The sequence below is a fragment of the Haemorhous mexicanus genome, chromosome 5 (genome assembly GCF_027477595.1).
Source record: "Haemorhous mexicanus isolate bHaeMex1 chromosome 5, bHaeMex1.pri, whole genome shotgun sequence".
Classification (NCBI taxonomy): domain Eukaryota; kingdom Metazoa; phylum Chordata; class Aves; order Passeriformes; family Fringillidae; genus Haemorhous; species Haemorhous mexicanus.
In genome coordinates, this window is record NC_082345.1 from 14,566,602 (window position 1) to 14,580,057 (window position 13,456).

The 13,456-nt window shown below is 38.7% G+C and overlaps 1 protein-coding gene across 1 annotated transcript in view; it reads left to right on the top strand.

The window, feature by feature from the left end:
* TRIM24 (tripartite motif containing 24) overlaps positions 1 to 13,456 on the top strand; it is a 55,187-nt gene that overhangs the window by 31,289 nt on the left and 10,442 nt on the right. Inside the window, exons 4-12 of the mRNA XM_059845982.1 lie at positions 679 to 811; positions 2,122 to 2,238; positions 3,257 to 3,371; positions 3,992 to 4,138; positions 6,703 to 6,820; positions 8,072 to 8,337; positions 8,968 to 9,132; positions 10,614 to 10,793; positions 12,494 to 12,629. Coding sequence (XP_059701965.1) covers positions 679 to 811; positions 2,122 to 2,238; positions 3,257 to 3,371; positions 3,992 to 4,138; positions 6,703 to 6,820; positions 8,072 to 8,337; positions 8,968 to 9,132; positions 10,614 to 10,793; positions 12,494 to 12,629 — 1,377 coding nt within the window. The remainder of the gene's footprint in view (positions 1 to 678; positions 812 to 2,121; positions 2,239 to 3,256; positions 3,372 to 3,991; positions 4,139 to 6,702; positions 6,821 to 8,071; positions 8,338 to 8,967; positions 9,133 to 10,613; positions 10,794 to 12,493; positions 12,630 to 13,456) is intronic.

Here is a 13,456-nt window from a genome sequence, read left to right on the forward strand (position 1 = left end):
TTGATCTGCAGTGAAGGATGAGCTGCAGTATGAAGCCAGTTTTCGGTACAGGCTGTATAATCCTTATGAACTCAGTGTCCAACCTAACTCCTCGAAAATCAGCCTTTGTCAGTTAAATTGTTTAAAGAAACAGATTCCATTTCTATGATCTGGTGGTGCTTCCTGCTCCCTTTGATACTTGCTCACTAGAAACTGAATGAGACCTCTCACCCATTTAGAATGGGGTCCTAAAGGGAAGTTCATATCTCCTGGTTATTACATTCTGTATGTTCTACACTTTGAATATCCATGTCTTGATATCCTCAAACCCCTTTCCACCAAGTGAGCTGAGAAAAAAGAGCGTAAATTAAGTCAACCACCTCCTCATCTCCATTTAAGAAAGGAGCTTGCTGTTTGTGTAATGTCTTTTGCAGCTGCAGCAGTACTGGCTACTCCTTTTGTAAATAGTTTTGTGAGGTCAGAAGAGATTATGTTAAAATAGGTTCTAGACATTTTCCATTAGAGAGAGTGCTAGCTCCATGCTTAAGCAAGAAAAGTGAGACATTGCAGTTTGAGCTTATGGCTGTTACAGTCTCAGTGAGGGACCTGATACACACTTGGTCATCTAAGGAAAAACAGGAGAGTACAAATCTTGAACCAGTCCAGTAGACTGTGCTAACATCTTCCTTTATTCAACAGAGGCAGTTGGAGTGACCAGTCAGCGCCCAGTGTTCTGCCCTTACCACAAAAAGGAGCAGCTGAAGTTGTATTGTGAAACCTGTGACAAGCTGACCTGCCGAGACTGTCAGTTACTAGAGCACAAAGAGCACAGGTATCAAAGCAAAGTGTGTATTTTATGCATCTCACTTGCAGGAGGGTAGCCTGAAGTAGATTTGGGCAATCTGGTTCTAGCTGTATGGAGCACAGTCAGGTGGAAAAAGTGTATACTAGAATTTTCTGCTCAGAAACAAAACTCAAAAAAACCAGAGATTGTATCCCAAAGAATGTGACTGATGAGTGTGTGTTATATTTAGAATAAAACCTAATTCTTCCAGTTGTTAATCTGGTAACTTAAGCACAAGACCTTTTTCACAGTCAAGTTATTTGCTCAGAATTTGTTGCTATGCAGCTCTTCAGAGAGTCCTTAGAAAACACAGGGGCTGTGTTATGCAACTGTACACTTACATGTAATGTCTCCATTTGTCCTTCAACAAGATTATATAACAACATTACCAAACCGTTCTGAATGGAGAAAATGGGAATTCTTTTTTCTGTGCAGAGCCCTTTCAGAGGAAGAGTTAACCTGCAGTTTGGCTAATACTATACTTTGACAACACTGTAACAGTCAAATCTTTGTGTTGCTGTTCTTTTGGTTATCTCTTACTGGTCACTGAAGCTGAAAAGCAGGATTATATACAACCTCTGAGTACAAGGCAAAAATCTTGCTGGTTAACACATACTGTTGTGTTTTAGGGCAGATACACTCTGGTTAAATATTAATGTGCTTGCTATACCTGATGCAACCACCCAAAGATGCAATCACCCTGCTTGCTTGACCAGGTGAACGTCAGGAGGTGGAGGTGTTGGCCACTCTCGCTCCTCTCAACAGGCTAAACATGGCTCTTGCAGAGTTGCAATCTTCCTCTTTTATTCTCCTTTTCTTAGGATTTATATCCCTTTTATAATGTGCCACCTCTTTTTTTTCCTCGATTGCTAAAGATTTCGGTTCCTTGATTTAAAATGTTGCCAACTTCTACCAACTCAGCAATTTCTTCTATTTCTGCATCCTTGTCTTGCATGAAGTAATAGCTCACCTGCATTTTCACATTCAAAGTGTTACTACTTCAAAACATTAATTTTTCTTTTGCTAAAATTAGGCTATGGTCACACAATATCCTTTTGTATTTATGAAAATCGTAAATTCTTACCCCAGTATGACAGGAAATAGACTGTAAAATTAAATGTACTATAAATGAAATATATAAGCATTTGCTGACATATGTTTCCATGATGACAGTTAAGTTTTGGAATTGAGCAGCCCCTTTCTTCAATTAAAGAAGTATTCTTTTCTAAGTCACTCTGCTTTTTAGCAAGTATATTACACCTTTTACATGTGTAAATCCTCACTGCTTTTTACTACAGGTACCAGTTTATAGAAGAAGCTTTTCAGAACCAGAAAGTTATCATTGAGACACTAATCACCAAATTGATGGAGAAGACTAAGTACATAAAATATACAGGGAAACAGATCCATAACAGGTTTGTATTAGATTATGAGGTTAAAACTGTCAGAAGGCAACTTTACATGTACTGTAGTTTCTTGAAATGTTTAAGTTAGTGTATTTAGTACCTCCCTCCTTTTATTCTTCCAGAAAGAGGAATTCTAAAGTTCACTGTAGTGACTGTTGCCTGTTCTGTATGCTTGGCTGTGTTAGGTAATTCTTCTGCTCAGCCCGTGGACTTAATGGGCAGCAGTTGCTTGGGTGCAACAAAACAATTTATGCAATAAAGACTGTAGAAGACAGTCTTAAATGCTTCCCTACCATCAGCAAATTAATTTTCCTCGTGTAGGTTCCTCTTAGAAAGTGAAGGTTATGACTCATGTTTTCATAATGTTTGTGACATGTATTTGAAGATTTATGTAGTACTTTTATTCTTGGGGCTCTATTCACTGGGTACTACAAGCCCAGGAGAAAAATAAATCTGTAAAATGCAATCTGCAGTGAGCCTTTGTGGCTGCTCCTTCAGTAGAGTTCAGGGGCTGCAGTACCCAGAGAGGTTTAGCACAGCAGGGGATGTCAAGTGTGACTTGAACTCTTCCTTCATCTTTGCAGTAGAGGTTTCCCCAGTATAACATTAAGCTTTGCTGTTATGAGTTTGAGCACTGTTGTTGAAACAGCTAAATTAGTGCCATTCTACCTTAGATGGAAATTAGATTTAAGCAGTTTTGATTGGCATAGACCATTCCAGAAGAGTGCCAGAGCTCTGAAAATCGACAATTTCAATTACAAGGAGCATTTAATTTTTATCAGTGACAGATGTCAGAATGACAGCATTAGAGTTTGCAAGCAGTTAATTAATTTTATTGTAGGTCACTGTTACTTGCTCTATTTCTCCTAGTAACTTTCCTGGCTATAAGTGTCTGATGATACATGTATTAATTGGTGCATATGACCAAGAAGTATTGTAGTCTAAGCAACAGGGTTTTTTTTAAGTACTGTTTAGAGAATGGGTTTATGAGCTAAAGAACATTATTTTCTATTCTGTCTACTTACAGGATTCTTGAAGTGAATCAGAATCAAAAGCAGGTGGAACAGGATATTAAAGTTGCCATATTTACATTGATGGTAGAAATAAATAAAAAAGGAAAAGCACTGCTGCATCAATTGGAGGTAATTTCATTTCTATCATAAGAAAGAAAAACTTTCAATCTTAGTATTTTTTTCTATGTATTCACATTACAGTAAATTTCTAGCATTAGTCCTCTGTGCATGTCCTGTCATGATTCCAAAGCAAGTGGGGTTTTTGGTGGAGGAAGGTTTGGTTTTTGAGGGGTGGCCAGTTTTTTTCTCCATGCTTTTGCAATTCATAATTACACACATTATGCATGAAAAGTGTTCTATCAGATTTTTTCATAAATTCAGTAATCCAGTAGCAAATCCCTGCAGAGAATTGTCTAGAATGGGTACCTGGAAAAATAATATCTCCAATTGTGTTTTAAAAAGAGAGAGTGTGTGTGTGTCTGTGTGTGTGTTTGTGTCTGTCTGTAGAGAGGCACACACATATATATACATAAATATATATAGAAATGTGTCATTAGCACAGAAAGTCCTGATATCTTGAGTAAATGTGTACTGACTTTTCTGTTTGATAGCTGCTGCATCAGGGGGCAGGAGTCCTTTTTAGAGGAGCTATGTGAAACCACTTGATCATTGTGAATTACCAGTATGAAAGTTAATGCCTTTTAACTGTAAGTTGAACCTTTTGACTGGAACTCCTTTTCTACTTGCAGACTCTGGCAAAAGAGCATAGGATGAAACTTCTGCAGCAACAACAGGAAGTGGCAGGCCTCTCTAAACAGCTGGAACACGTCATGAATTTTTCCAAATGGGCAGTTTCCAGTGGGAGCAGCACAGCACTGTTGTACAGTAAACGTTTGGTAAGGTTAGGAAGACAGCTCTTTCCATTCACCCAGAGAAAGGGTTAACTCAGATATGCACGCACATGATTGTCTGGAGTTCTAGGGTATTAGAATTTTTAGTCATTATCTACTAATTGGAATATTTATATATGGTTTTCATGGTTTTCTCTTAAACATAAATACAGAATATTTCTATAAATTAAGCTCTCTGGTCATTATTCTCTCCTGTTACAATACCATAGAACTATTGTAGATCTGCAGGAGTAGGAACACCTCCTTTTCTGTGGGTTGAAAACCATGAAGCCAAGAAACACTGAGAAAAAATGTTGTGTGTCCTACATCATCATTGTGCTTCTTTACAATATTTGCTACAGCATCTGAGTTCATGAAAAACAGTATTTGTATATCATAGTGTCTGGTGTCTAGCATTTTAATGTAAATATTATTATATGTCTTTGTCTGTCAGGTTCATCTCCCACTGAACGACTTTGAAAATTGATAAAAATTAAACTAAAGTTTTTGTTTGTCCATACAAACAATTGCAAAGCCAGATATTTCATTGCTGTAATGACCCTTAAGATCTGAGTGCATGTTGTCTCACTAAGCTGAATGTTCATGATGGACAGAAATCCTAGAAAATTTCAAAGTAAAACAACCCAAAAGCTTGCCTTGATTTTTCCAAAGGTTACTAGACTGTACTTGCCTGATAGCAGAAATCTGGGGCAATGCTGAGGAAAGATGCTAGATGCCTTTTTTTCCCCCCCAATTCCTATAAACTGGTTCACAAAGTTTTTTTCTTTATTTTCTCATTGGTTATTTGGTGGGTTTGTTTGTTTGGGTTTGAATTTGCTGTTGGTTTTTGGTGGTGGGGTTTTTTTTTTTTGATACCCTTTATTGATACTGCAGGCTATAGCAGAATATTCCTTGTTTTTATCAACTTCAAGTAGTTAAATTCATTTGATCTGCCTTATACTGCCTCAGCCAGTCATATTTTTTATTTGAATAGAGAAAAAGGACATCAAACTGAGTCATGTTGTTTATAATTGCTTAGTGTTGCCATCAAGACTCCGCTACATGAGTAAGAAGACAAGTTGTGTTTCAGGCATCTTAATCATATAAACATTAGGCAGCTGAAAGAAAGGACCATCTAGCCCAGAAAGCCTCAGCAAATGAAAAGTATTTTTCAAAAGAACAGATTGAGCTCTAGAAAGTTGGTGCTGCCTGGGAGTTGAGTAGATAACCCATCTGTGGGCATTTGGAAAAATCTGTTTCCAAGGAGTTTTGCATAGAGAAGCCTGTGAGACTTGTGCTCCAGCATATGCAGGAGAGAGGAAGGAATGTCCATCAGACTTAAAGGCAGCATTAGAGCCTGGGGGCTGTACTCTCAGGCTGTACTGTTCACTACTACTAACATGAGGTAACCAGGCAGGAGTTTATCTACAACATATGTGTGTGCACAATAGTAGGAAAATATTGAAGCAAACTATGGCAGGAACTGTGTGTGACCAGTACTGGTAACAAGACAAAAGCCTAGAATTTCTCCAGTGTCATCTACTTGATTCTGGTAGTGTACACAAAAATCCTAAGGAAATCTCTATCCAAAATAATAATAATGCACTTAAATTTTTTTCATGGTCATTTAAAAATCTTGAGTCAACTTAAATGTTTTTTGAGTATGGTCTTAAACTAACCTGCCTAAAATTAAAAGAAAAAAATCTTGTGTCATTTTAAACAGTTAAGATGATTTCCCCAATTACATCTCTTTTCCAGGAAATAATCTATCACTCAAGAAAAACAAGAGTTGAACTCCTCAAATTTTGGTTTTTTTTTTCCAGGATCTGCTGTGTGTGACTCTAAAATTAGTGCCTGTTAGATTTTGGTATATCAGTTGCTGACATTTCTAGTGAAACAACTGCAAGACAGCATTTTCTTTCTAGGCACTAGAGAAATTGTGAGCATTTGGTAGAATATTCTCTTGTGTAATCACAGTCCAGTTCTTTGGAACCAAGGCATTGGAAAAATTTGAAAATATCTGTGAATCTGAGTTTTCAAAGACAGTTTATAAAAATCTGTTCTTTGGCTGTCTGAAGAAAACTTAAATTTAGTACAAAAGAAAATTCCCTGTGATCATAGTTGTTGCCAAATGAATGGCATACTTTGAAAGAAAAATGAATGGGCTAAAATAGATTCATGGGGGAAAAAGCATCAATGGTTATGTAAATCTGAGTAGTTAAAGTAATGGATTATAATGGCCAAGTTTTTAGAAGGATATGTATTCTACAGGGAAGAACTGTTATTTTTGTTTAGGCTGTAGTTAATTCTTTTTAAAACTACTTTAGGAATAAGGGGAAAATGTTAAAAATACCTCTTTATTTGTAGCTTGGACAAGCTTCTCTATCTTTAACCTCAATTCTCGAGGGGCTTGTTCAGGGGAGTTTTTGTTAGTGGGTTTTTTTTATTGGTTGCTTTGTTTGGTGTATGTGGGGGTGTGAGGGGGTATTTTTTGGGGGTTTTTGTGCTGTTCAGATACATGGCTCTGGCCCCACAGGGGAAAAACTCCCTTGTTTTTGTTCTTGTTCTAGATTACATATCGACTACGGTATCTCCTCCGAGCAAGGTGTGATCCCTCTCCAGTGACTAACAATACCATCCAGTTCCACTGTGATCCTAGCTTCTGGGCTCAGAATATTTTCAATCTAGGTATGATACATTTTTATTAGCCTTTTGGTGTCTTGAGCCTATTTTGAAAGCAGCTTTCTTTTTGTGACGACAGCCTCTGGCTATTCATTTCTTCATTTACTCTGTTAAATGTATTTCCCTAACTGTGAGAAACATTTAAAGTGCATGGCATGGGGATAAGTATTATTTATGAATAATATGATAAAGTATTAACAAACTTATCTTGTTTGAATGGTATATGTGATGGTAAAAATAGCAGCTTTCAGTTTTCTGGTCAATACTTCTAACTTTTGGCTTCTAAAACAAGGAATGCAGTTTTTAACCTTATTTCACAATCAAAGAAAGGGTTCCTGCCCTCAACCGACACTCCCAGGTCCTTTCCCTTGGGACAGCTTTCAGGCACGATGATAAGCACCCTAAGAACTCAACAGCTTAGCAGGAGGACTTGAAGGTTTTAGAGGTCTTTCAGGGTTTTGACTGTTGTTGTGCTTCCTTTCTCTCTCCACTGTTATCTTGGTAGGCATTTTTGTTTTTCTGTCATGTGCAGAAATGAGATGCCTCTGGGACATTTTCTGCCTTTCATCAGAAAGTGCTCTCTCAGTGTACAGAGGTGCAAATGTGTGATTCTCTACAATGTCAGAGGCAGAAAGTGTTATGGCAGTTCCTTAAGGCAAACAAGCTCCTTTTCCCAGACATGAGGACACTGCATGGTAGAAAGGAAATTCTCCAAGTTCTTTCTTTATAAATAATTTTCTTAGAGACAGGAATTGAAAGTGAAACGTATTTCCAGAAACCAGTTGTCAGTTTGTGTGGTGATAACTCTGAACTGCTGCTCAGCTGAGATGTTTGTCGTGAGCTAACTTTTGCCTGTGTTTGGTGGACTCTTTCTTGTGTATATTTATTTAATGAACTTCTGAAATATGGTACGTTACACTCTGAAAAGTGCTACAATAGAAATGGCACCTGTATAGACCAGCACTGGGGTTCTTGTAAGACTTTAAGTGATAGGTAAAACCAAATCATGTTTATCTATCTAGTTTCAGAAATCACAGCCTTCAGGCCATTTTGTTTATGATCAGACATGTTCAATTTCTGTAGATAAGCTAGATTTAAGAACCAGTGAAGAAAAATAAAAAAAAGTCTGAGTAAAGAAACAAATTACTTCAGAAATGGTTTTGAGTTCTAGTCAGGCTGCATGTCGCTGACAGTGTGATGGCATTTCTGCTAACTGCCATACTTCAGTATTGATTTTATTCCATTTGGTTAAAATAGGTTCTTTAGTAATTGAAGACAAGGAAACTCCACCACATATGCCCAAGAGCCCTGTGATGGAAGCAAACTTACAGCCCCCAGGCAGCTTGCCCCCCAACCAGCTCTCCAAGTTCCCGACACAGATCAGCTTAGCTCAGCTCCGACTCCAGCACATGCAGCAGCAGGTCATGGCTCAGAGACAGCAAGCTCAACGCAGAGCAGGACCAGCAGTTCTGCCAAACCCAAGAGTGCCAGGAGCCATGCAACAGCCTCCTGCTTCTCATCAGGTAAGTTAGGACTGTTTTCAGAGTCTCTTTGTTCCATGGCACTGAAGGAGAAAATGAAGTAAGATAGGAAAAAAAGGAAAGCACTTAAACCTAGATGCATAAGTTCAGGTGTCTTCATCTTCAGCACGTAGCTATGTAGCTGGCTTAGAGGACATTTTCTTTACTGAGAAATGAGTGGGCATTTTAAACTTGCCTTGCAAAATGCACGGTAGCACCCAGCCTGTATTTATTCTTTAAAAAAATAAAATCTTGCTGTATCCAGCCATATACAGTGCTTACCAACATTTTTGTGTTTTTGTCAAGTTAAAAGTTAATGTCATTAATTTTTTTTTGCTACATCTATTTTGCATAACACCCAGTGATTGTCTCATGTATCTTTCAAAGCTGGAAACAATCTCACTGGCTCTTGTTATGTCTCTTCCTATAATAAAATAATTCAAAACTGTCTACTAGGTTTTTACATTGAAATTCAATGCTTTTGATCATTCAGACAAATGGTGTGGTACTATTTATTTGGATATAATTTATGAGGAGTTTCAGAAGTTTAAAAGGACCGTTTTGTAAAAAATGTGTGGAATATAGAACAGACCTCAGCTGACTTGCAGAACTGTTTTTATTGTTTTTATGCAGGCACCTCCACGCTTGATTCATTTTCAGAATCACAGTCCCAAGCCCAATGGTTCAGCTCTTCCTGCACAACAGATGAGATTTCCCCAAAATCAGAACCTACCAAGGCCAGCAGTGAAGCCCAACCCATTGCAAATGGCATTTTTGGCACAGCAAGCTATAAAACAGGTAGAGTGTCTTTCCCTTTTCACTCTCCATTTAGAAATGAAACATCAAATGTGCCTTATATCATCTTTTATACTACACTTCTAGAGTGCTTTTCAATTAAAACAGAGATTACGTTATTTTTCTATGACAAGATACCCATAATTTTCTTCATGAGGTAACTGTCAAGTTGCTTTTATTTTGACAGTTCTAAGCAGCTGAAGCATTAGGGAGGTGAGCTAATGTGTGTGCTGTGCAGGTGTTTCATTCTCTTACTTGATATTGCTGTGGTTTCTGACCATTTATGCAAAACTTAGCATGGCCACGGTCTGCACACTGCAGTCAGTGAGTAGACAAATCAGAAAATCTCAGTTTATCTTGATGATAGTGACTTAACCAGGAACCAGGTGAAACCATGACTAAAAAGCTAGAGCTGCCATGGTTCCCCAGGGTATGGCAAATCTGAACCCTTGCAGGTGAAGGGAGAAAAGAGAGTCCACAATTGTGACACCTCTGCTGAGTGAGACTGATCAATGCCCAGCTGATCAGCAGCTGAACTGGGGCAGAAGCAAACACAATGGTGTTTAGGAAGGCTCATCTTTATTAAAAAGCATATTACTGCCACATGAGTTGCTGGGTGCAGGTGAACAGGAAAGAATCAAACAAATCTGTGACCTGAAAAGTGGGCTAATACCAGTTACGTTTGCAATGCTTATGATGTCAGAGAACTAAGTCAACTAAATGGAAGAAAGATGAACAATGTCTAAGAGAACTTGTGAGAATAAAAAGTCACTTCTGTTCTGTGCCTCTGAAAAGAAGGCTGGCCTATCAACAAGCCTTTCTTTCAAGATACCTCATAATTCAGTAATGTCTTTCTGAAACTAGAGGCCAGTAAATAGAATGACTGACTAAAAAGAAATTGAGCAGAGTCAGATTTTGCCTGCAGTTGCCAGGAAATTCCATTAAAGTCATTGAAAACTGTATACATCTAGATGAGAAAGAAATTTAGTCTGACTTGACTGTGCACTTCATATCATGGTGTTAAATGTATATATGGATGGAGATCCAGTCAGCATTTCAAATTCTTAATGACTTTATGTTGTTAAGGGAACATCAAAGACTTCAAGGCATGCAGGTTTATTTGGTAAAGCACTGGAGCAGTTGTGCATTCGGCCTATTACCTATAATGCTTTTATTTAAAAAACTGTTACTTTTTTCCTCAACATTGTCAATGCAGCATGAAATATTAATAGATACTTAACACTGAGGTGTAGATTTGAATTTAAGAATTTACATTCATTTCTTCTATTGATAGTTTTCAAGTACTTGTCATCTTCTTGTGAGATTGGTTCATGAAATGAGATAACTTCAGAATAAATCAGGATTTTATGTTTGAAGTCAGTTTCCTGAACTAAGCTGCTGGCTTTATCAGTATATTCAGTTAGATGTGACCTGTTGCAAAGAAAAAACATGCTGAATTGTGGATTTTTGTCTCTTCTCTTTAGTGGCAGATCAGTAGTGGACAAGCTTCATCCACCCCTTCAACTGCAAGCAGCTCCACATCGACTCCATCCAGCCCCACAGTCACTAGTGCTGCTGGGTGTGATGGGAAGAACTACGGTCCCCCCGTGATAGATTTGAGTTCCCCAGTGGGCAGCTCCTATAATCTGCCATCTCTCCCTGATGTGAGTGTGACATAGAGGCATTACAGATTCTGTTTTGAAGTCTTAACGTTTCTGAGAAATAGAAACCTTTTAGACTGAAATTCTGTTTGTCAAAATGAAACAATTCTAGGAAATAAACAATGCAGAGTTGCCTGCATGTTGCTGGAAATACTCAGAACCATTCTGGGAGACATCTGTTAGGACAACTAAGAAAAGTAGGATTACAAGTTGTAACTGTAATTGGACATGTTTATTTGTATGCTGCATATTTTTCTGCAGGCCTCATAATGATCCTTACAAAATCCTTACAAAAATTTGTTAGCTTAGCTTTCGTTTACCAGTGTCTGTAGATGGCAATAGTTTGCTGATGGCATTTCTGGTAGATTTTAAACATTTTTAAAATCTATTTTTAACTTATTAAAGGAGCTGTCTTATCAGTCAGCATACTGGATCTATTCCTAATATCTTTTCCTTTTGGTAGTTCTTTTCTTCATATATTCTCTAACGTGCCTGTGAGCTGGTGATAGAAAGAGCATAGTAAGATCATAATTTCTTAACCTTCTAAGCTTCTGAATGGTACATGTTTGCCAGAGGTCCATGTTGGAGTCATTGAGTCTTAGGTGATTTTATTTTTCCACATAATTGCCTAACCTGTTTTTTGTGGTCCAAGGTTTGTAGATACCTGAAGTGTCATGGTTTTTTAGTCATAGCTTGCTGTTACTTCCTTTATCTCCCATCTATGCTTTGTTTTTACCTACATACTGTGTGTTCTCTGTATTAAAATGGAGTACATAGGCTACAGAATCACAGTATTTGTCAGACTTAAAGGGGGAACTACACAACATGGTCATTAAACCACTGAGCCTGTGAGACCTTTTAGCATATTTGTTTCTGTGCACAGTATTATGAACTCTTCTACTTGTGTGTGATGGAGTTCATACCTTCAAGATATATGGCCCAAATCCTGTCAATGTGCTGACCTTGCCAAGGCTGCTGCATCCACTGCTGCTGCATCCACTTTGGATACATCTTATCAAACATTATCTTACATATTGAAAGAAACCAAACATTTCAAAAAGCCGTTCCTCCTTACCAAGCCAGAACGTGTAGTAAAGTTAGAATGCTGCATTGGGAGCCCCTGGAATAAAGTTCAGTTGTCTGGCCTGAGCCATGGTAGAAAGAACAAGTGTTGGTTTGCTGTTCCTATTTTGAGTCAATATGCATGGCTCCTGTCCAGAGGGTATGTGGGACAGATGAGATTGAGTGTCCTTTGAGTTTCGTCCAGTCCTGTTCTACACCAGTGCATTAAGGGGTAGTTTGTGTATAGCGTCTTATCTTTTTGAGAGTATTTACTGTGAGCAAGTCCAAGGAAGGTGTGGAGATAAATTTACTTAAGTGTGTGAAAGCTCCATGTTGGATTTAAGCTTTCTCTCTAGCCTGTGGAGACAAACTGGCACTTACAGAATTAGCTGCTCTTAAAATGAAGCAGTGTCTGGATTTGGCTATTTGATTTTCTTTTCAGGGAAAGCAAGATTATATGTTTTAAAGTAAGCATCTCACTTTTGGATGAGTAAACTTTGGTGAAATGCATTTTGGTCTTTGCTTTCAAAAGAGCAGCATGGCAGAGGCTTTTTTGGTTTTGTTTGGGTTTTTTTTGTTTTGGAGGGGTTTTTTTTCCGTTCCCAACACTAACTGCTTCCCTTTGCTTCCCCACCTTTTAGATTGATTGTTCAGGAAACATCACACTGGATAATGCTGTAAGGAAGGATGGCACTGTAGAGCAGAATCAGCCAAAACCCCCTTCAAACAGGACTGTGCAGTCACCAAATTCCTCAGTACCATCACCAGGCCTCTCAGGTAATTGAATGTGGTGCAATTTTCTATTTAAGTGTGCAAATGAAAAATCAAATGTGGCAATGCTGACACTGACATCAGAATTAGTTCTGTTTTATATTAAGCATGAGAAATAAGGAAGTGAACACAAAGTTGTAGAAACCATAGTAGGAGGCAGAGTTGAGATAATATTTTAGCATTGTGATCAAAAGCATCCAGATCTTAAAAACAGGGAGGGGGAAAAAAAGGGTAGATTTTAGCAAATTGGATAGAAATCCATAGGAAAGTGACTCTCTCAGGTGTACACCAGATTAAAACCTAGCAGCTGTGGTAAGAGACAAGTATTTGAGAAAGTGAGAGAGGGTGTAACAGCAGACTGGAAATGGTGCCTTGGGTGGGTAGTGCAGCACTGACACAGGATGACCAGAGAAGTTACTGTGATGGGTGGCTGAATGTGGTGGACCTGGAGGATCCAGGGGATTCCTGTCACCATGCTGGTGGCCCACCATGCTGGTGGCAGCTGTTCCTTGCTCCCATTTTCTGACCTGAGCTGTGGGAAGGCTGTGGGAGGGGGAATTCCCAAGGAGCACTCGTGAGACGTTGTGCACTTGCGTGGCGGTCCCACATTCCAGCGGGATAGCAGAGACAGCGGGTTCTGCATTCACAGGCAGCACTAACAGCCCACTCAGCCTTCTCAGGGCTGCTGCTCAGCCATCTGCCTCACAAGGCTTTTGGCTCTCTGGGCCCCAGACCTTTGGTCTCTCTCATATCTGTCCCCCAGACTTCTTCCTGCTCACCAGCTCCAAGTTTCCTGGCAGTTCTCCTGAGAGATCTGCTTGAATTTAATAAGA